This window comes from Sorex araneus, chromosome 2 (assembly GCF_027595985.1).
Source record: "Sorex araneus isolate mSorAra2 chromosome 2, mSorAra2.pri, whole genome shotgun sequence".
NCBI classification, from domain to species: domain Eukaryota; kingdom Metazoa; phylum Chordata; class Mammalia; order Eulipotyphla; family Soricidae; genus Sorex; species Sorex araneus.
Window position 1 is genome coordinate 243,111,538 of NC_073303.1, and position 20,967 is coordinate 243,132,504.

The 20,967-nt window shown below is 57.1% G+C and overlaps 1 protein-coding gene across 1 annotated transcript; it reads right to left on the reverse strand.

Moving 5' to 3' along the window:
* Positions 1-13,204: 13,204 nt before the first annotated feature.
* C2CD4C (C2 calcium dependent domain containing 4C) lies at positions 13,205-17,206 on the reverse strand. The gene is given in 3 exon segments (XM_055126927.1): positions 13,205-15,100; positions 15,102-16,212; positions 16,931-17,206. Coding segments are annotated over 3 exon segments (1,533 nt in total). The 5' UTR covers positions 17,191-17,206; the 3' UTR covers positions 13,205-14,938.
* Positions 17,207-20,967: the final 3,761 nt, after the last annotated feature.

Consider the following 20,967-nt stretch of genomic DNA (forward strand, 5'->3'; position numbering starts at 1 on the left):
CGGAGGATTGCTGAACTCAGTTCAATTCCAACTAAATGCCAACCTTCGTGCATCCCCTCCAATGGAGGATCCCCCTGGGGGGGCTGCCTCCCCGCACTGGAGCTTCGGGCCAATTGCCGGTTGCAGGTTGGCTGAGGTGGTACGCACCCTTCCCCGCGATCTGCTCCGCGTTTTATTAATAACTGAATTGGGTCCCACCCAGCTCCTGTAGACCCTCCTCCGGGGCGGGGTCCTGGCAGTAGGAGAGGGCGGGGAGAAAGAACTTCTGTCTCCAGGGACAGGCGGAAATTAGTGAGGAGCCAGAGAGATGGTACAGAGGGGAGGGCGCGTGTTTTGCGCTGGGTGTACCCAGTTTGATCACTGGCATCCTTTATAGTCCCTGGAACCTGCCAGGAGTGATCCCTGAGCTCAGATCCAGGAGTAAGCTCTGAGAATCGCTGGGTGGGACCCCAAAACAAAACAAAAAGTGAGGACTGGGGCCTGAGCGATAGCACAGCGGGTAGGGCGTTTGCCTTGCACGCGGCCGACCTGGGTTCGATCACCGGCATCCCACATGGTCCTCCCAGCACCGCCAAGACTAATTCCTGAGTGCAAAGCCAGGAGTAACCCCTGAGCATCGCTGGGTGTGACCCAAAAAGCAAAAAAAAAAAAAAGTGAGGACTAACCAAGGAGGGAACCAGCACCCCTGCAGCTACCCCCACCCCCAGGGTCAACTCTCCAGGGGGGAGTCAGACATTATCCTATCTTTTTTTTTTTTTAATTTATTTGCTTTCTGGGCCACACCCAGCGATGCTCAGGGGTTACTCCTGGCTTTGCACTCAGGAATTACTCCTGGCGGTGCTTGGGGGACCATGTGGGATGCCGGGGGATTGAACCCGGGTCGGCCACGTGCAAGGCAAACGCCCTACCCACTGTGCTATCGCTCCGGCCCCAGACATCATCCTATCCTGCTTAAGTGGGGCTTCTTAGGACTGACCAGCAGGAAGAGCGCTTGCCTTGCCCGTGACCAACCGGGGTTTCAATCCCATATGGTCCCCTGTGTATATATATATACATATATATATATATATATTATATATGATGATAGCACAGTGGTAGGGCGTTTGCCTTGCACGTGGCAGACCCGGGTTCGATTCCTCCGCCCCTCTCAGAGAGCCCGGCAAGTTGCTAAGAGTATCCCGCCCGCACAGCAGAGCCTGGCAAGCTACCCGTGCCATATTTGATATGCCAAAATAGTAACAAGAAGTGGAGACGTTACTGGTGCCCGCTTGAGCAAATCGATGAGCAACGGGATGACAGTGATACAGTGACAATGATATATATATTATATTATATATACATACATATATACACACACATATTCCTCTCGGAGATCCTGTCAAACTACTGAGAGTCTCCCACCAGCACGGACAGAGCCTGGCAAGCTCCCCATGGGTATTCAATATGCCAAAAACAGTAACAATAGATCTCATTAGTGGTGAAACCCTGAAAGAGCCTCCAACCATTGGGAATGACGAGTAAGGAGAGGCTGCTAAAAATCTCAGGGCTGGGAAGAATAGAGACATTACTGGTGCCCGCTCGAGTAAATCGATGAAGACAGTGTTACAGCGATACAGTGATGGTCCCCTGAGCACCGCCAGGTGTAATTCATGAATGCAGAGCTAGGAGTAACCTCTGAGCATTGCTGGGTGTGGCCCAAAAGACACAACCACCCAAAAATCCTACAAAATTTTCTTGGAAGGGGACCACACCCGCGGTACTTACTCCTGATTCTGCACTCAGGGATCACTATTGGCAGGACTCAGGGGACCATATGAGGTGCTGGGGATCAAACCCAGGTCTGTCACGTGCAAGGAAAGCACCCAAACCACTGTACTATTGTTCCTGACCCCCAAACCCTACAGATTTGTAAGTCACAAGGGTGGGCTACCCAGATTTAGAGTCAGGTACCTCTGGCTCTATACAGATTAATAGGGTTCTGCTCCCACAACTGACCCCAAGACTGATAGTAAGATTTCTGGAATTTACACCACCAGGGGGGTAAGGGGAAAGGGGCTGGAGCGATAGCACAACGGGTAGGGCATTTGCCTTGCACGTGGCCGACCCGGGTTCAATCCCTAACATCCCATATGGTCCCCTGAGTACCGCCAGAAGTAATTCCTGAGCACAGAGCCAGGAGTAACCCCTGTGCAGTGCCGGGTGTGACCCAAAAAGCAAAAATAAATAAATAAATAAATAAGTAGGGGATAAGGGGAAGGGTGGAAACCTGAGTCTGAAGGACAGTGGCGGGAGTTGAGGGGGGCAGATACCACCCCATGCCCCTCTCAGTCCTGTTTGTATTCAGGACTGGCTGGCAGCACGCACTCCACCCTCAGAGGTTGAGGCGCTAATGTTTGTCTTGGCCATGGTACAACTCAGAGCTTCCCAGAATGATGTTTGACACCTGGGAGATAGGCAAGTATGCCACCCACCTGGATCAATCTCCAGCACCTTATGGTCCCCTGATCACTGTTAGGAGTGATCCCTGAGCACAGAATCAGGAGTAAGCCCTGAGCATCACTGGGTGTGCCCCCTGAGCCACAACCAAAACCAAAAAACAAATAGCTTTGTGTCCTGGGGCCCAGCCAAGTGGACACATACTATTTATCATCACACCAGAGTTCTGGAGAAAGTTGGGGAGTATGGGGGCGCTGCAAGAGTGAGTGGCTGAGTCATGCGGCAGGAGATTATTTTCAGTCTTAAGATTATTTTCAGCCGCTTGGAACAACCTAGGATGAAGAGGTTCTGGAACCAGGCCCCACGGGCCCCCAATCCAATCCTCCTAAGCCCTGTGCCCCTAACACAGCTCCCCAAGGCCGCCTCACCACTACAGGGTATGCCACAGATCCCTACAGTTCTGAGAGCCCAGGCTTCTTGGATAGAGAACCTGAGGCTTGGACAAGGGACAGGCATTTGTGGGTGGGGCCTGAGAGAAGCGACCTGGAAAGGGAGAGCAAGTAAAGGGCGTGGCCCTGAAGAGGGGCGTGGCCTGGGAGAGTGGTGCGCTTGGCCCTGGGAAGCATCAAGCACATTCTGAGGCGTGGCTTGGTTTATGGGCGTGGCTTGGCGGAGGGCATAGCCTATGAGAGGGTGGGCGCTAAAGGGCCTGGCCACGAATATGGGCGTGGCTTTACATTCGTTGAGAATGGGCATGGGAGCGGTAGAGCCTGGGAGAGGCTAGACCTAGGATATGGTGGTTGGGAGAGGGGAAGCAAGCCTGGGGAGGGGGTGGAGCTCTATAGATGGGTGTGACTGGGAGGGGTGGGGAGTCAGGAAGAGAGGTCAGGTAGAAGGTTGGGGCCCCAGACAGCGGATTGGCTGGGAGAGAGGCAGGGAACTTGGGGGCAAGGGTGGGACTGTGGCTTGGGGATGGGGAGCCTGGGAGAGGGGAGGGAACAAGGTGGGGTGGAGTTCTAGGAAAGGGGGTGGAGTTTTCTCTCCCTAAAGCTTGGTTTTTTGTTTTGTTTTTTGTTTTTTTTTTTGCTTTTTGAGTCACACCTGGCGATGCACAGGGGTCACTCCTGGCTCTGCACTCAGGAATTACTCCTGGCAGTGCTCAGGGGACCCTATGGGATGCTGGGAATCGAACCCGGGTCAGCCGTATGCAAGGCAAATACCCGCTGTGCTAATATTCCAGCCCTAACACTTGGGCCAGTCCTGTTGTGTTGCCAGGAGTGCTGGTCTCTGTACAGAAATCCCTGGACTCCTCCATCCCTCCTGGACATCCTCATTACCCCAGTTCTTTTTTTTTTTTTTTTGCTTTTTGGGTCACACCCAGAGATGCTCAGGGGTTACTCCTGGCTCTGCACTCAGGAATTACTCCTGACGGTGCTTGGGGGACCCTATGGGATGCGGGGGATTGAACCCAGGTCAGCCGCTTTACAAGGCTAATGCCCTACCCGCTATACTATCACTCCAGCCCCTCATTACCCCTGTTCTAAGGCGCAAATGTCCCCATATTTCTGTCACAGTCTTTGGATCCTTCTGTCTTCTCTCTGTCTCTGTCCCTAGTCTCTATTCTTTTTTGTTGTTTCGTTTTGTCTTTGGGCCACACCCCATGGTGCTCAGGGCTTACTCCTGGCGCACAGAGATCACTCCCGGAGGGCACTATATGGGTGCCACAGATCAAACCTGTGTCAACCATGTGCAAGGCAAGCGCCTTACTCACTGTGCTACCTCTCTGGTCTACATCTCTCCCCAACACAATGATGGGGAGGGGTGCATAGTCTCATTTGAGTGTACCCACCATCACTCTCTGGGTCTTGAGTGAGGAATAGGAGGACAAAGGGCCCCGCTTGGAAATCCCATCCCAGACCAAGACCCCGCATATAAGGGGATGAGTGGAGGGGACAGTAGAGGCCTGATGAGGTATTCTGAGGTGATGGCCGTGATCAGTGTCGCCCGATATTCATGCTATCACCATTGCAACATGGCGAAGCATTTATTTGCAGGGCTCCCACACCATCGGGGAGCTGGGTAAACTGACGCACAGTGAGGGGACGAGGATGTGGGGGTATGCCCAGATTCTCGTGCTCAGACCCACTTCTCTGACTGGCACCGCTCTGCCTCAATTTTCCCCATCTGTGAGACAAACCTTCCTGGGTCCGAGGCAGACATCAGCAGTAGATTGCCAATTGACATACTTTCTCCCCGGAACTTTATGTGTCTCCCAAGGTACCATTAACTCGGATGTGTCCAGGAAAATTCATGCTACAAGCTCGAATTTCTGCTGGGAAAGTCCCCTCCCTCTTCCTTTAAACCCCACCTCTGGGATGTGGGCTTGTGACCGCAAGTGTGGGCGTGGCTTCGAGTGAGGGGCGTGGTCAGCGAGAGGGTGGGCATGGGAGAGGCGGGGCCTGGGCAAAGGAGTAACAATGGAAGGGTTGCAGTGATAGTCCCTTGGGGAGATTGCTACACTTGCACTCAGCCTTCCTGAGTTCTATCCCCAGCACCCCTTACAGGTCCTCTGCACCCCGCCAGGAGTGGTCCCTGAACACAGAGATAGGATGAAGCCCTGAGCATTGCCTGGTGTGTCCCAAAAACCAAATAATTAAATAAGTAAGCTAGCCCCCTCTCCAGAGAGACCCCTCTGATTCCCCTCCCCCACTCTCCTCCCCCCTCTGTGCTGGCCCCCCTCCTCCTTGCTGAGTCCCCTCCCCGTTTCTGCAGGCAGGTTCCCAGAAGGCTCAGTCCAGGCTCCTTGGAGCTGCTGCCTGCTGACCCAGCCACCTGCATCTGTTGCCATGGCAACAGGTTTGAGTACCAAGACCCTCCTCCCCCACCCCAAGGGACGTCAGAGGAGCAGCCAATGACATTTGAATCCAGATCATGGGTGCAAGAAGAGTCTTGTAACGACGCGAGATTTCCCGATCTGCAGAACCACCACAGAGTATAAGAGCATCCTGGTTCTCAGGAAATTGTGTTCAAAGCAGGTGATTCATCCCTGCATTGTGGTCTTGGATGTTCTAAAAACACACACGGAAATATGTGGGGAGGGGTCAGAGAGAGAGCATGTGCATGTTTGCATCCCGCTGGCCGGGTTTAAATCCCCTGAGTACTGCCAGGGGTCAGTCCGGCCGAGCACAGAGCCTGGAGTAGCCCCTGAACACAGCTGGTGTGGCCTCCCACCCTCCTGAATTATCTGGGAACAGAATCAGACATCAGTCCGGGTCTTGGTGGGAAGCTGCAGAAACTGACCCAGCCAATGGTGAAAAGCAGCCGATGGCTGGATCTGGTCTCAGGGGTCCCTGCTGCGGATCTAAAAAGTTTCTCTAAGTTGAAATTCAAACAGAATTACCAGCCATGGCAACCAACCATATCCAGGCCCCCCAGAGATTCGACTCTGCCTGCCTTGGCGGGTCCAGAATCTGATTTATTTTATTGGGGTGGTGGGGGGAGGTCTCCTAAGCTGTGCTTGGGAAGTCTGGGGAGAGGGGGCCCCACTGATTACTAGTCAACTGTATGGGCAGTTCCATGCAAAGACTGATGGATAGAGTGATGCTAAGTATTACTTAGGCTGTGAATCTGGGACCATCTGAGGCCACCGATTAGGTTAGGATAGTCACATGCAAAGCAAGCACCCCAATCTCTGTATTATCTGGCCCCTTTTTATTGACTGGGAGCAGGAAGGACCTCCGAATCAGTGTTCTGGGTATCCCAGTGATGTTCAGCCGTGTGGGCGAGAATGTTCCATGCTTAGGCTCAGGGATTGGTAATTCTCAGGCCCAGGGATGCTAGAGAATACGGGGGTCACAGCGGGATAGATGCCTGCCTAGCCAGTGGCCAACCCAGTTTGGATCCCCAGCATCCCATCTGGTCCTCTGAGCACCATCAGGAGTAACTCCTGAGTGCAGAGTCAGGAGTGAGCCCTGTGTATTGCTGGGTGTGACCCCCAAACAAAAAAAACAGGGGCCGGAGCGATAGCACAGCGGGTAGGGCGTTTGCCTTGCATGCGGCTGACCTGGGTTCGATCCCCGGCATCCCATATGGTCCCCCAAGCACTGCCAGGAGCAATTCCTGAGTACAAAGCCAGGAGTAACCCCTGAGCATCGCTGGGTGTGACCCAAAAAGCAAAAAAAAAAAAAAACAAATTTAAGATTATTTTTTGTTTGGTGTTTGTTTGTTTGTTTGTTTTTGCTTTTTGGGTCATACCCGATGATGCTCTGGGGTTACTCCTGGCTCTGCACTCAGGAATCACTCCTGGTGGTGCTCAGGGGACTATTTGGGATGCTGGAAATTGAACCTGGTTTGGTCAAGTGCACTGTACTATCACTCCAGCCCCCTCTCAATTTTATTTTTTTTGCTTTTTGGGTCACACCCGGCTATGCACCAGGGTTACTCCTGTCTCTGCACTCAGGAATTACTCCTGGTGGTGCTCAGGGGACCATATGGGATGCTGGGAATCAAACCCAGGTCAGCCTCGTACAAGGCAAATGCCTTACCTGCTGTGCCATCGCTCCAGCCCCCTCAATTTTTTTTTTTAAAGAGAGGAGGGCTAGGGCAAGAGCTGAAAGGGTCCCAGGTTCAATCCCCAGCACCATGTGGTCCCTGGAGAACCATCAGTAGTGCTATCTGAGCACTGAATAGTTGCTGAGCACCACCAGATATAGCCTTCCCTGCCCCCCCCCCAAAATATATTAGAGGGGCTGGAGCGATAGCACAGCGGGTAGGGCGTTTGCCTTGCACGTGGCCAACCCAGGTTCGATTCCCAGCATCCCATATGGTTCCCCTAGCACCGCCACTGCCAGGAGTAATTCCTGAGTGCAAAGCCAGGAGTAACCCCTGAGTATCGCTGGGTGTGACCCAAAAGAGAAAAAAAAAATTAGAGAGAGAAAGCAAAAAGTACCACAAATACCACTGTTTATTCTTTTTTCACACCTGGCTGTGCTCAGGGCTTATTCCTGGCTCTGTGCTCTGGAACCGCTCTTGGCAGACTCAGGGGGACCTTATGGAATGCTGGGGATTGAACCCAGGTCAGCCCCTTACAAAGCAAGCGCCCTCCCCACCGTACCTTAGCTCCGTCCTTGGTCTAGCTGGGGGCACTGTCAGCAGAGCGGGGGAGCTGATTGACTTCCGGGAACCCCACCTGAGGCAAGGAGCAACACCCCCATAAATGTCCTTAGATTTGACCCCCAAGTCCCCCAAGGGCAAATCTCCCAGGTACTCAGAACTCCGGGCCAGACGGGCCACCTTGGCCAGGCACCCCAGGAGGGAACGCAGTCAACCTGTACCCACAAACTGCCAAGGGTAGCGTCTGTTTGTTCTCCCACCAGCTATGGGGCCTTGGAATTGTGGAACTTAGTTTTCCCCAACTCTGCCCGCATCTAACGGGCCACTGGGCCTTTCAATGGGATTTTTCCGTTTTCCCTGCCAGCTTAACACCTCACTTGATTCCTGGAAAAACTGAGGTTGGGCAAGGGGGATGCAGGGATCTGGGTGTTCATGGTTTGTCGGAAACCCCAAATTTCGACAAATGAGGAAAGAGCTGTGATGACGGACGGGGGTTGGGGGCCGAGGGGAGCCTGGCGTGGGGGCTCCGAGAATCATCAGCGGCCTTATCCAGGGCCTTGGAGAGGAGATTGCGAGGCTTCAAGGACTGGGAAGTGGAGGGGGGGATGAGCTTGCTATGTTGCCATGGCAACCCAGACCCCGCGTTGGCGCTGGGGCAGGGTGCCCTATATCACTCTAAACCAAGCTTGCTTCTGGAGCAAGTGACCTCGTCCGGGAACCAGCCCAGCCTCCCCAGTCCCACCCACTCCAGACCAATTAGAGTCTTGATAGGTGGATGAGCCTATCAATCTCGTCACAAACACACTCCTTGGATGACAGCCCCGCCCCAAGCCCCGCCCTCTTCGCCTCCACCCAGACCTAATAGCGCGCTTCCTTATTACCCACCACAGCCTTGATAGGTGGGTGATTGTTCCGCCCCATCTGCGTGACAGATGGGTGATCACACGTCTGTTTGTTTTGTTTTCTCTTTTTTTTCTTTTTTTGCGGGGGGATGGGTACACCAGGTGACGCTTGGGGTTTACTCCTGGTTCTGCGCTTAGTGCTGGCGGGGATGAAGGGACCCACTGTGGTCCTGGGGATCAACTCCAGGTCAGCCACGTGCCAGGGCAGCGCCTTGACCCCTGAACTATCTCTCCGGCTCTATGTGTGTGAATTTTAGGAAGGGAAATGCTCAGAACACCGCCCCCCACCCACCCCACCCCCCCCCCACACAGGGAGGGGTAAACTGAGGCTAGAGAAGTCAGGATTCAAGAGCAATTGGATAGGATCCCAGGCTCCTGACCCGACCCCCCCAAGAACACTGACTCCCACAGGCATCCCAACCCCCATTGGGCGTGAGGAGGGACCAGGGGGGGCGCACCAGGCTCCCCGCACAGCTTCCTTCTTATTGAAATCATTTTTCTCCTAGTCCTCCCGCTGCAGAGCAGCCAAGAGGAAAACAAAGGCTTAATCGAACCCCACTCCTGGAAGGGAGAGTCCGAGGGAGCCGCCTCTGCTGCCTGAACCGCCTGTAATTGTTGCACTGATGTAATTACCTGCTTCCCCCCCTCTCTGTCCTCCCTTCCTCTGGCTCCCAGCTCTCCCGCGGGGTTGCAGGGGGGAGGGTGCGGGGAGGGGGGAGGCCAGATCCAGACAGCGTGCCGCCAGGGAAATCAGGGGCCCTGAGTTCCATCTTTTAATGCCCTCCCTGCCGCGGGTCAGGACAGGACCTCCCGCAGAAGGGGAGACGCAGGGTAGATGGGTTGCCCGCAGGCGGGCACGGGGCGACAGACGCCAGGGAGGTTCATAGCAAGGGTGGCAAAGGAAGCCATGGCACGAGCGAAAGGGGAGATGGGGTTTGTGGCAGTGCCGTGGAGGCTGTCAGGGTAGGATGTGGTCCTAGCTCCGCACTGTCACAAATGCTTCTCCACGGCCCCCCCACCCCACCCCTGCTTACATATTCTACTCAGCCCTCTTTGGTTCATGCCCTGCAAATCTCATGCCCTGGCCTTTTCCAGGCCCTCTGAACTCCAACCTGGCTTTTGACGTTCCTCCTGCCCACCGTTCCTTTTCCCATGCCAGATGAGGGGTGCCCTAGGGAAGCACATGCCCTCCTTCAGCCTGAAGACAGACTGCGTTCGTGTCCTTTAGCTGTAAATAGAAACAGAAAGTCAACGTGGCAAAGCAAGCAAGAAGAGATTAGATTGTCCCAGTGCACTGGCTTGTGTAGGTGGATTTCAGGCTTAGCTGGACCTAAGAGTCCACAGGTCACCCGGCATCACCCATCCGCCTCTCATCTTCCTGGCTCCCTCCCTGTCCCCCGGACTGGCTGCACCAAGAGGAAGGGGCTCATCTTCGTGATGTGCACCGAGTCAAGTGCTTGCTCCCCCCCTCAGCCCTTCTAGCACAGGAAGAAGTCAGGTGAGTGTAGGGCCGGAAGGAGATTGTGCACACGCTTCTTCACTGACCCGAGACCCTGGGATGCCCCAGATGTCAGTGGTGGGTCAACAGGACATAGCAAGAAACTAAAAAGGAGATTGAGCTCCTGTGAGTGGGGGCTGCCCCAGAAAGACGGGGTGCTGGGAGCATGAAAGAGTCGGGGTTCTCCAAGAGGTTCAGCTGCTGTGATGTCCTTATAGGCATTTGATGCAGTGGCACAAAGAGGCACACACATGCACGAAGGAACACATGTGCACACAGACACACATGTGCACGTAGGAACACACATGCATGCAGACATATACATGCAAACTGGTGACCAGGCCTGGTCCATACAGGGACTCACAAGCACATGGAGACTGCTACCACCTGAAGTGCTGGCACGTATGGATGTGGCTACATGGGCATGTGCCCATACGGTGCCACTACACACCCCACAAGGTCCTACCCACAGACGTGGGGCCACACACCTACACTTCCATACATGCGCACAGAGACACACACTGCCCTGGCTACACTCACACTCATGGCCACACGGCCCCCGCATCTGTCCATACAAAGCTGTTCATACATGTGACCGGCATCATGAGCCGTTGGTCCCATGCATATGACCATCAGGCATCACCCATGTCCAGAAATGGTTGCACTCGTGTGTTCCATGCTAACACACACAAGTCCACAGACACCTGTGCTCACACACATGTAGCCATGCATGCAGCTGTGTGCACACACATATAACTTGCTTGCAGGCATGCACACTTGTGTACACATGGCTGACGCTCTGTGCTCATCTAGCATTTGGCTAGATATGGCTAGCATGCTAACATATGCATGTGGCTACACTCATCCCATGTGTTACTGTGCTGATATGTAGAGCCCTGTTCACACACACCAAGTCCTACTGAGGTACCAATGTACATGCACAGGACTGCATGGCTCACATACATGTTACTCTCAAGTGTGTGGTCAGGCTTACATGCTCACACATGCACACAGGTACACCTGGCACATGAAGGTCTGCAAACACAAACGCAAATACACTCAGGCGCCCAGAGAGGAACGGCTGATGGGGAAGCGGCAAGAAGGCGCCAGTTGCCCTGGCAACATACCCAGGGACCGACCATTGCCGGCAGCTCATCTGGATGCAGGCGAGCGGGCGGATGGGCGCAGGGTTGCTCAGGGCCTCCAGCTCGCAAGACTCCAGAGACTGTCCGGTCCAGCAGCTGGGCCTGGGCCGAGAGGATAAGAAGGAGCCAGGTCTGGAGCCTGGGAGGAAAGCTGGGCTCTGGACTTGGGGGCCAGGGGAGAGACACCCCTGCCCTGGAAAATGATTCTCACAACCTGCCTTGAGAGCCCCAGAGACACCCCGCCCCGGACCAGAGAGAGCACAGCAGATTGGAGGGCGCTGCCTTGCACACGGCCGGCCTGGGTTCTATCCTCCCTCCCCGCGGGCCCCCCGAGCACTGCCAGGAGTAATCCCTGAGCACAGAGCCAGTCCTGAGCACTGCCGAGCGTGGGCTCAAAACAAAACAAAAAGAAGAAACAGAAATCCTGATCTGGTGTGGGCTCCCCGACTCCTGGCTCTGAGGCAATAATATCTATGTGTGTGTGTGTGTGTGTGTGTGTGTGTGTGTGTATTTGTGAGTGCACTCGCTTGTATGTGTGGGTGAGGGGAGCCCCAGTCTTGGCCAGCTGCTGCAGCTGTTGTCCTGGGCATGTTTCAAGGCCAGCTCCCGCCCTAAGGTCTCTGCCCGGGGCACCCAGGCCTGGAAGTGGGCAGGGCACATCATGAGGGGGGGGAGGGGGAGGGGAAGGGAACAGTCAACAGGTGGATCCCTGAGGTGTAGCAGCTGCTCACAGCAGGGTCAGGGTACAGCCCTTCTGCCTGGCTCCTGATGCTCCCCCAGGCTGGGCGTGGGACACCGCGGTGTCCCCTGAATCTCTGGCATCGGAAATGGGACTTTGGGGGCACGCGCAGTTCCTGCCTCCTGCTGCCACCACAGTGCCTGTTTGTGGCCGGAAAGGGGTCCCCAAGTGTAGGGGTGTGTGGGGTGCAGCCAGCAGGGTGCTGGGAGGGCTGTGCTCAGACTCCCGTCTTGGCCTCTGACACTCTCCCCAAGCCTGTTTCCCCATACGCCACACAAATTCCCACACTCCCAGAGGCTAGAGGATTCCTCCGTGTTCCACTCCAGTCCTCACCCAACCCCCACCTAGACTCTGCCTCCTCCTGCCTCCATGCAGGTAAGGGGGGTCTCCGACTCCCCACTGTGCCGTGCCCACACATGGGAGAATGGTAGCCAGAGAGCTTTCTAAGGCACAAGTGTGAGGGAGAAATAGACCCAGAGAAGTGGGAACACACAGACATAAGGCACCTTCCCCATCAGAGAAAGCCAGAAGGGCTTCCTGGAGGCGGTACTGTCTCCGTGGCCCCCTTTTGTGACAAGGGCTCAGAGTTCTGGCTGGTTCCTGTGGGATCTTAATGCTGGGGCAGATAAGATAGAGAACTAGGTCCTGTGTGAGTGTTTGGGTTGGGGTTGGGGGGGTAGGGTGGGAATCTCAGTGTTAGAGAGAGGTCCTATGGGTGACCAAGGGGTTTGGTCTTTTTTTCCCGCAAGGTGATCGAGTCCAGAAGTTGTTCTCTATCCCTGTCAGAGCCCTGCTTGCCTTGACTGCTCTAAAAACAGGGGTTTTTCTCTTTCGTTTGGGTCCATGTTTAGTGGTGCTCAGGGGTCACACCCAGGGGGGCTGGAAAGGAAGGAAGGGGGTGAGCAGCCCAGGGCTCCCGTGTGCTAAGATGCTCTGCTGTGATCCTCCGAGCCTCATAGCAGCCCTTAGGCATATTACTGAGCCCCTCATGGGGTGCTCACTGCACCCACCTGCGGGATCCCTTCCTGCCTCTCCACCCCCCCAACAGGCGAGGGGAGGAGGAAAGAGAGAGAGAGAGAGAAGAGAGAGAGAGAGAGAGAGAGAGAGAGAGAGAGAGAGAGAGAGAGAGGATGGAGAGGGAGAGGGAGAGGGAGAAGGAGAGGGAGAGGGAGAGGGAGAAGGAGAGGGAGAGGCAGAGGGAGAGGGAGAGGGAGAGGGAGAGGGAGAGGGAGAAGGAGAGGGAGAGGGAGAGGGAGAGGGAGAGGCAGAGGGAGAGGGAGAGAGAGAGTCTGGGGGGGGGTTCCCACCTTCCTCCCTGGAATTCCAGGCGAGATTCCTCTCTTGTTATGAAACAACAGAGCAGGCGAACCGCCCCCGTCTGTGGAAGCACCTTTATTGCACTAAAAACAGCGGTTATAAACAAATACAGTTGGGGTAAGGAGCAGGGAAGGGTGTCATAAAGGTTTACCCACAGTCAACTCCAAACACAGATACCAAACAGAGCAGGGTTCTAAAGTGTGGGGGACCTCTGGCCAGGGTTGGGGGGGAAGCTGGGGTGGCAGACAAGAGGAGGGACTGGCAAAGCCCCCTAAACATTCACCTCCAAGCCTCCCCCTTTCCCCACCCCCCCAGGTCCGGGGAGAGGGGGATTCCCAGGATGTAGCGCGAAGAGGAACAATGATCCCCAGAGGAGAGGAGCACAAGGGACAGGTCCAGGATGGAGGCAGGAGGGGGTGGGTTCCCGGCATCTCCGTGTGTACACGTGTGTCAAGGGAACACTGGTTACCTCACACGCCTGGGGGGACTCATACTTTCCCCGAGTCTTGGGGGGAATCTCCGTCACCCACCACCACCACCGTGGGGCTGTGAGTTCAGGTTGGGAGGGACAGAGTCTGGGGAGGGAACAGCCCGCAGGGTCCCCGGGTCCCCAGAACCCAGCAGGCAGCTGCAGAAGAGACAGGCCAAGCCTGGCTGGCGGCGGCTGGGCCCCTGGTCCAGACATTTCATCGGAAAAACCACCAGAGACCAATCCAAGGACCCGACGCCATTGGGACCCCCTCCATGCTCACGGCAAGTCTACATACAGGCCCTGGGGGTCCCTCTGCAGCCCTGGGAAAGAAACAGGAACTGATGGCTCCAGGCTCCGGGGCCACCATGGAGGTTGCAGGAAGCTCCCCCCCAAAAAAAAAAAAAAAGCAGGCAGAGAAGGCCCTGAGGAAGAGGCCTGGAGAGAGATCATGGTGGGGTTTGGGGGCTATGCCCAGCTTCCGGAGCTCAGGGGACCCTGTGGGGAGGATCCTGGGCTCCTGCAAGCAAAGCTCCCACCCTTGGAGTGCTTCTTCTGGCCCTGACTTGCTTCCAGCCTAACAGGGCACCGTGGGAGATCGGTGATTCTCAGACGTGAGTGCTCTGTCCTACCCCTGGTGGTTGGGTGGGGCGTACCCGGGGTGCAGAGAGAGGGGCTTCCAGCGGGGTCTGCTGGGGAACGTTTCTGAAGCAGGAGAGATTCCGAGGGGCCTGGGACCCTTGGTCTGTATACCTCTGACTTGTTTCCTAAATTGGGGTACCCAGCCAGCTCTAGGTGGAAGGGATGAGGGGCATGGAACTTTCTGGGAACAAAGGTGGAACACAGACTCTTATCCACGTGAATGCACCAGCCCCTCTCTTCCGCCTGTCAAAAGATTCATCTGGGAACAAGAGAGGCGGTCAGCAGCCAATCAGGGAAGCTGGCTCAGGCTAAGCCAGCCTGGGTTTTTGCAGACTCCGCGGCTCTAGGCCCCGCCTCTGTTTCACTAGGCTCCGCCTGTTTCGCTAGACTCCGCCTGTTTCTATAGGCCCCGCCTCTGAGACTCTAGGCTCCGCCTCCTGGCGCCAGTCTTCACCCCCACCACTAAGCCAATAGGCCTTCACCTCATGCCCCTGGGCCCCACCCATATACCACCAGACCCGCCCCCATGCCCCACCTCCAGACCTCCAGGCCACGCCCAGAACACCGGGCCACGCCTCTACCCCCGCCTCCAGGCCTCTACTTCCTGTTTCTAGGCCCCAGGAATCTGCACCGTGGCGGGCGGGGATGGGAGGCAGGTGGTGGGGGTAGGGGGACGTTCTACAAGAAGGGGAGCAGGGAGGTGAGGGGCAGCTCCTTCTCCCCCAGCAGCGTGTCCCGCTTGAGGCTGCTGCCCTTGTTCACCACCTTGATGCGCAGCGCCAGCTTGCGCACGCAGGCCGGCCCCAAGCCGTCGAAGAAGAAATCCTCGTTGAAAACGGGGGTGGCGGCTGTTCTTGATGATGGTGCTGCGCTGCTTCTGCAGCTTGCCGGGCACCAGGCACAGCCCCACGCAGCAGTTGATGGTGCGGGCGTCGCACAGCCGGTCGTACAAGCCCTCGGCAGCCAGCAGCCGCACGCGCAGGCGGGCCTGGGCCGCTTCGTACTCGGCCAGCAGCCGCACGCTACCGCGCTGGCCCAGGCGCACGGCGTGCTCGGCCCGGGGCGCGGGGCCCTGCTCAGGGCCGGACTCGGGGCTGGGCCGGCGGGCCAGGCGGCGGCGGCGGCGCGTGCCGGGGCTGGTGTCCGGCGTGCTGTCGTCGGCCGAGAGCGAGCCGTGGCGGCCCACCGACTGCTTCAGCTGGTGCACCTTGGCCTGGCTGTCCTGCGCGAAACCTTTGAGCAGGGACACGGAGCGCGAGAGCAGCGGGGAGCCGAACGGGGAGGACTCGGCCGACGAGCCCGTGTCGCTCTCGCCGCCGCTGAAGTAGCGGCCGGGGCTCATGAGGGTGCCGCCGCTCTCCCGGGGGGACGCGTCCCCGCCGTCGGGTCTGGCGGCCCCGCGGCGGCGCGCGGCGCCCGGGGAGCCCACCTGGGCCAGCGCCCCGTGCTCGCTGTGGAACAGCGACTCCTTGCGCCGGGTGTGCGGGCTCTCGGCCAGCGTGGCGAAGCCGTAGGACGTCTGCGCCTTGGGCACGGGGGGCAGGGACGCGTCGGCGTCAGGGCTGTCGTCGGCCGCCCAGTCCTCGGCGCTCTCGATCTGGATCACATGCCGCGTGGCCGCCCGCAGCAGGTTCTTGCTCTCGGCCGCCAGCTTGGCGGGCAGCCGCGGGCTGCGCGGGGCCCGGCGGGGCGAGGCGGGCGCGGCCGCGGGGGGCTGCTCCGACGGGCCCAGCTCCGCAGCGGCCGGAGCTTCGCTCTCGGGCGGCGCCACGGGCAGCTTCGGGGGGATGAAGAAGTCGGGGATCTTGTCCGGGGTGAGCACGTTGCTGTACAGGGGTCCTTTGGACTTGTCATCGCCCCCCGCGGCCCCGTTCTCCCCCGACACCCGCAGCCGCTCCAAGAACCACATGTTGGTTTTCTTCATGGGGGCGGCGGGCGGGGCTCGGCGGCGTCTGGGCAGAGGGAAGGAAAGCGGGGGATGAAGCGCTGCAGGGGATCGGGGACGGGGGTCCAGACCCAACCCCCAATCCCACCCCCTGACTCTAAAAGCCCAGGCCAGCAGGGGGCCAACAGGACGAGAGATGGGAAAAGGGGTGTCACAGGATCGATTCCCCGCCCCCCCCCATTTCTGGAGAGATCCCCTTAACTTCCCAGCACCCCCGCTGCAGGGGGCTGGGGAGACGGGGGTCTTGACCATCTCCCCACCCCAGGGCGTGAGGTGGGAAAAGGGGTGTCGCAGGATCGATCCCCCGCCCTCCCCCCATATCTGGAGCGATCCCCTTAACTTCCCAGCACCGAAGCCCAAGGAGGTGGGGCGCTCCCCCTGGGGGGGGTCCCTACCAGGGGATTGCGGGGCGCCGCTCCCGCCCCCTCCCCAGCCCCACTTTGAAAATCTCAAAGCGTTTTCTAGAAAGGGTACAGCGAGACAGACGGACACCCCCCAAAAAAACCCAAAAAACAAATGAGTTCCTTCTCCTTCCCACCTGTGGCTTCCCTAGGGCCAAGGGTCCAGCAGGGGGTAGGGGGCGCAGGGGCGAGGGGTCTGGGGGTGGACAGCGCGGCCACCTGACCCCTCCCCCTTTCGTACCCCCCCACATCGCAACGGGGGTGGGGGTGGGGTCCCAGCCGCCCCCGCGAAACTGGAGACTGGGAGGGGGTCCCTGAACTCACCTGCCCGAAGGGGGTGGTGTTGGCCCGAGACTAGGCGGCCCCACGGACACGGACGCGGACACGGACGCAGACACGGATGCGGACACGCGGGGTCTGGGCGCGGGGACGCGGTCGCAGCTGCCACAGCGCAGCCGGGCTCCTGGACTGCGGGAAGCGGCCCAGCCCCGCGCCGTATTTCTCCTAATAGGGCCGCCTTCGCGTCCGCGCCGGGCCGGAGGTGCCCGGAAGAGGGGCAGGATCAAAGGGGAAGGGGGCTTCATGGATTTACGTCCCTCCGCCCTTATCCAACGCACCCACACGCACATATTATACTTTGGTGGGTGTGGTGGGCAGCTCTCAAGATTAAGGAACGGGACGTGTTTCTACTTTTTGCCCCCACCCCGTCCCCCCTCGCTTTTTTTGCCTTTTTTTTTTTTTGAGAGGAGAGACAGTGCTCAGGGGGCCATACGATGGCGAGTGGACACCCCAGCAGTTTGCAAAACATGTATTCCTGTCCTTTGAACCACCTCCCTGGCTCTGGGGGGCAGTAACATGGCGGGGGCGGGAAGGAAAAATACATACACCTCCCGGCGACGGGGTTTCCTACTAGAAATAAGGACCCAGAAGCCCCAGTGTCTGGACAGCACTGCTCATTCATGGCACAGACATTTATTTCATGAGGACCAGCTGGACAGTGGTCTCCAGGGGGGTAAAAAACAGTGCCTCCTCCTGTTCCCAAGCCATGGGTCAGGTGACCTCCTGAGGACACCCTCCCCCTAGGTGGGACCCTATGGAGAGGTGCACACAGCTAGTTTGGAGGGGAGCGTGGCCCCCAGAGCAAAGGCGCTCAGGGCTTGGTGAATGAGGGGGGCCAGCCTCTGCTCATATAGAGATCCTGGGGCTGGAGCAATAGGACAGGTGGGGAGGGCTTTTTGTTTTTGCTTTTTGGGTCATACCTGGTCATGCACAGGGGTTACTCTTGGCTCTGCACTCAGGAATTACCCCTGGTGGTGCTCAGGGGACCCTATGGGATGCTGGGAATCGAACCCAGGTCAGCCATGTGCAAGGCAAACGCCCTACCCGCTGTGCTATCGCTCCAGCCCTGGGGGAGGGCTCTTTCCTTGCACACAGCCAACCTGGGTTCGATCTCCGGCCCCCCCCACAGGGTCCACTGAGTCCTAGAAGGAGAGATCCTTGAGTGCAGAGCCTAGAGACAGCCCTGAACACAACTTAGTGTGGTCCCAAACCAAAACCCCGAACCAGAATAGACCCCTCACCCCACCTCCTGTTTGCAGTTAGGATGACGGGGGGGGGGGGGGCGAGGGGAGAGGGAGGTGACTTCTGACTCCTCCTCCCTTGCAATCAGCCCCCTCCTCCCTCCGTGTCCCCTTCTACCCAGCCTCAAGTTCCCCTTCCACATCCCAGGTTCCCAAGTGCTGTCATGGCTCGGAAGAGCAAGCCACACAACATCATCTTCAGGAACAAGGGAGCTCAGTGGGAGAACTTGCCTTGCATGTGTGAGACCCTTGGGTTCGATTCCCAGCACCCAGCAAAACACACACACGCACACACACACACACACACACACACACACACACAGAAATGCTGATCTGATGCGGCTGGAGAGATAGTACTGCAGGGAGGCAGGTGTCAGCTTTGAGCACTGCTGGGTGTGATACAAAAACAAAAGGTGCTGGTCTGATTCAAAGACTATCCCTGTGATTAGGAATGTCTCCAGGTTTGCCTTCTGGGCTTGGGAATGTCCTGAGATGCCATTGGCCTGGAATGAACTGGCTCAACAGCAGAGAGAGGTACTGTCAGCGGGGAAACCCTATCGCTCCCATATGCCTACTTGAACTTGGTACCATTGTGCAGATAGGGAAAGTTGAGCTCAGAGGAGACAGTGACATGATCCCCATCATCACAAAGTGCCGCACTGGTCTGAGAGGGGAGACTAATCTCCAAGATTCTTCAGTTCCAGAGGACTACCACCCCCAGGTAGCCCACCATGCCTTCAGGTCTGGGCCAGACGGTCTCGCAGCGTGCCAGCGCCTGTGAAAGCTATCATGAGGCACCTCAGGAGGATGGGTGTGGTGGTCTTGTCCCTGTGGTATCCCCAAGACACATGGATCTTTTTTTTTCTCACAACATTCAAAAAAGGGTTTATTAGACTAATTTTATTCAAGCATCATTTTTTTAAATTTTAATTTATTTATATATTTTTGCCTTTGGGGTCACACCTGGCCATGCACAGGGGTTACTCTTGGCTCTGCACTCAGGAATGACCCCTGGCGGTGCTTGGTGGACCCTATGGGATGCTGGGAATCGAACCCGGGTCAGCCGCATGCAAGGCAAATGCCCTACCCGCTGTGTTATTGCTCCAGCCCCTCAAACATCATTCTTGATGGGGCAAGACTCTCTGCCATCAGCACCAAAGTGATAGGACAGGGGGTAAGACCCTTCACTTGAACAAGGCCAGCTGGGGTTTGATCCTCGGCATCCCATATGATCCCTGAGCACCATCAGGAGTAATTCCTGAGTGCAAAGCCAGGAGTAACCCTATAGCATCACTGGGTGTGCCTCCCCCCTGGCAAAATAGTAAATTATCTGTCATCTCTGGGCCGAATTTTGAGTCTGAGACACAGGGGTCACTGTGGAAGACACGACCCACCTCTTTTCCTGCAGCACATGGGGTGGCGTGAGGGGGGACCCCTTCCTCCAATGCACGACAAGGACAGTGGGCCCAGAAGCAGAAGCGGTGACCCAGGAAGTGAAAGTAGTGACCCAGGAAGTATATGCTGGCAAAGAGAAGTCAAAGCCAAGGCTTTGATGACAGGCCAGACTGAAGATTTGGGGGTGTTCCCCACTGCAGCCAGGGTCTCTCCCCCTAATTGGGTTGGGGTAGGTGTTGGGGCAGGTCGTGTGCTGGTTCTAAGAGCTAAGCAACTTGGACACTGATCTGGGGTCCGAATGCTTATGGTAACTCTTCCCCTGCTGTGTGACTTCTGCCAGCTTCTGTCCATCTCTGTGTCATCAGCGGCGCATGGAGCCACTCATGCAGACCTTTCCCTGCATCAGAGGCAGATGAGGCTTCTCTCACTGACGGAAAAACGATTAGGAACTAGAATGTGGGAAGTTGCCACCAATACAAGGTCCCTTGGCGGGCTGGGAAGGGAGTGGGGGCTTGGTCAGGCTTCAGGGTAGAGCCCAGAGCCCTGGCACTGCCACGGCTCATTCAGCTGGAACCCCACCCACCTGCTCCATCCCGGTGAGAAGGAGGTCCCATGGGGGTCGTCCCTCTCCCGGGGCATAGTGGCCCCTGCCCTAGGAGGGGCTTCAGGGCCTAGCTGCCTCAGTCTCCCTGGCTGGAACATTACATAGCCCAGTGCCTCCATCCGCAGAGACCCCTGGAGAGCTCCCCCCACTGGAAACTCCACAGATGGGAAGACTCTGGCCCCAGGCCAGAGATGAGGGCCAGAAGGGCCCGGAGCCACAGTTAGTGGGGAAGGTGCTTGTGGTCCCCCAATCCCCGCCAGGAGTAATTCCTGAGCACAGAGTCAGGAGTTAAGCCCTGAGCAATGCCTGTTGTGGCCCCATGCCCCCCTCCCAAAAAAAGACAAAGCCAGGAGCAATCTGACCCTCTATGGCCCTGGGTCCAGGCCCCCTCTGAGCCCTGCGCCCTGTCTCTGTCCTGAGATGGGAATTACAATGCCTGCAACTCCTGGGGGGGGCTGAGGCACAGGTGAACCCATGGGGAGAGAAGGGGCTGTCTTCCTGTTTCTAGGCAAGAAAGCTGGGGAGCCAACATGTTTGTGTTGGGGTATCTGCACATGTGTGCATGTTGATTATATAAGACTAGTGTCTGTATATGTGTGTAATGTGCATGCATGTATATATGCTTACATGTACACACATATCAATGTACACATATGTATATGTCTTGTGCATGTATACACATCCACTGTGTGATATGTATGCATGTGCTGATGCATGTATATGTATGCTTGCCATGTGCAAATATGTATAAGTGTGCCCATACGCAGTCACATGGGTATCGT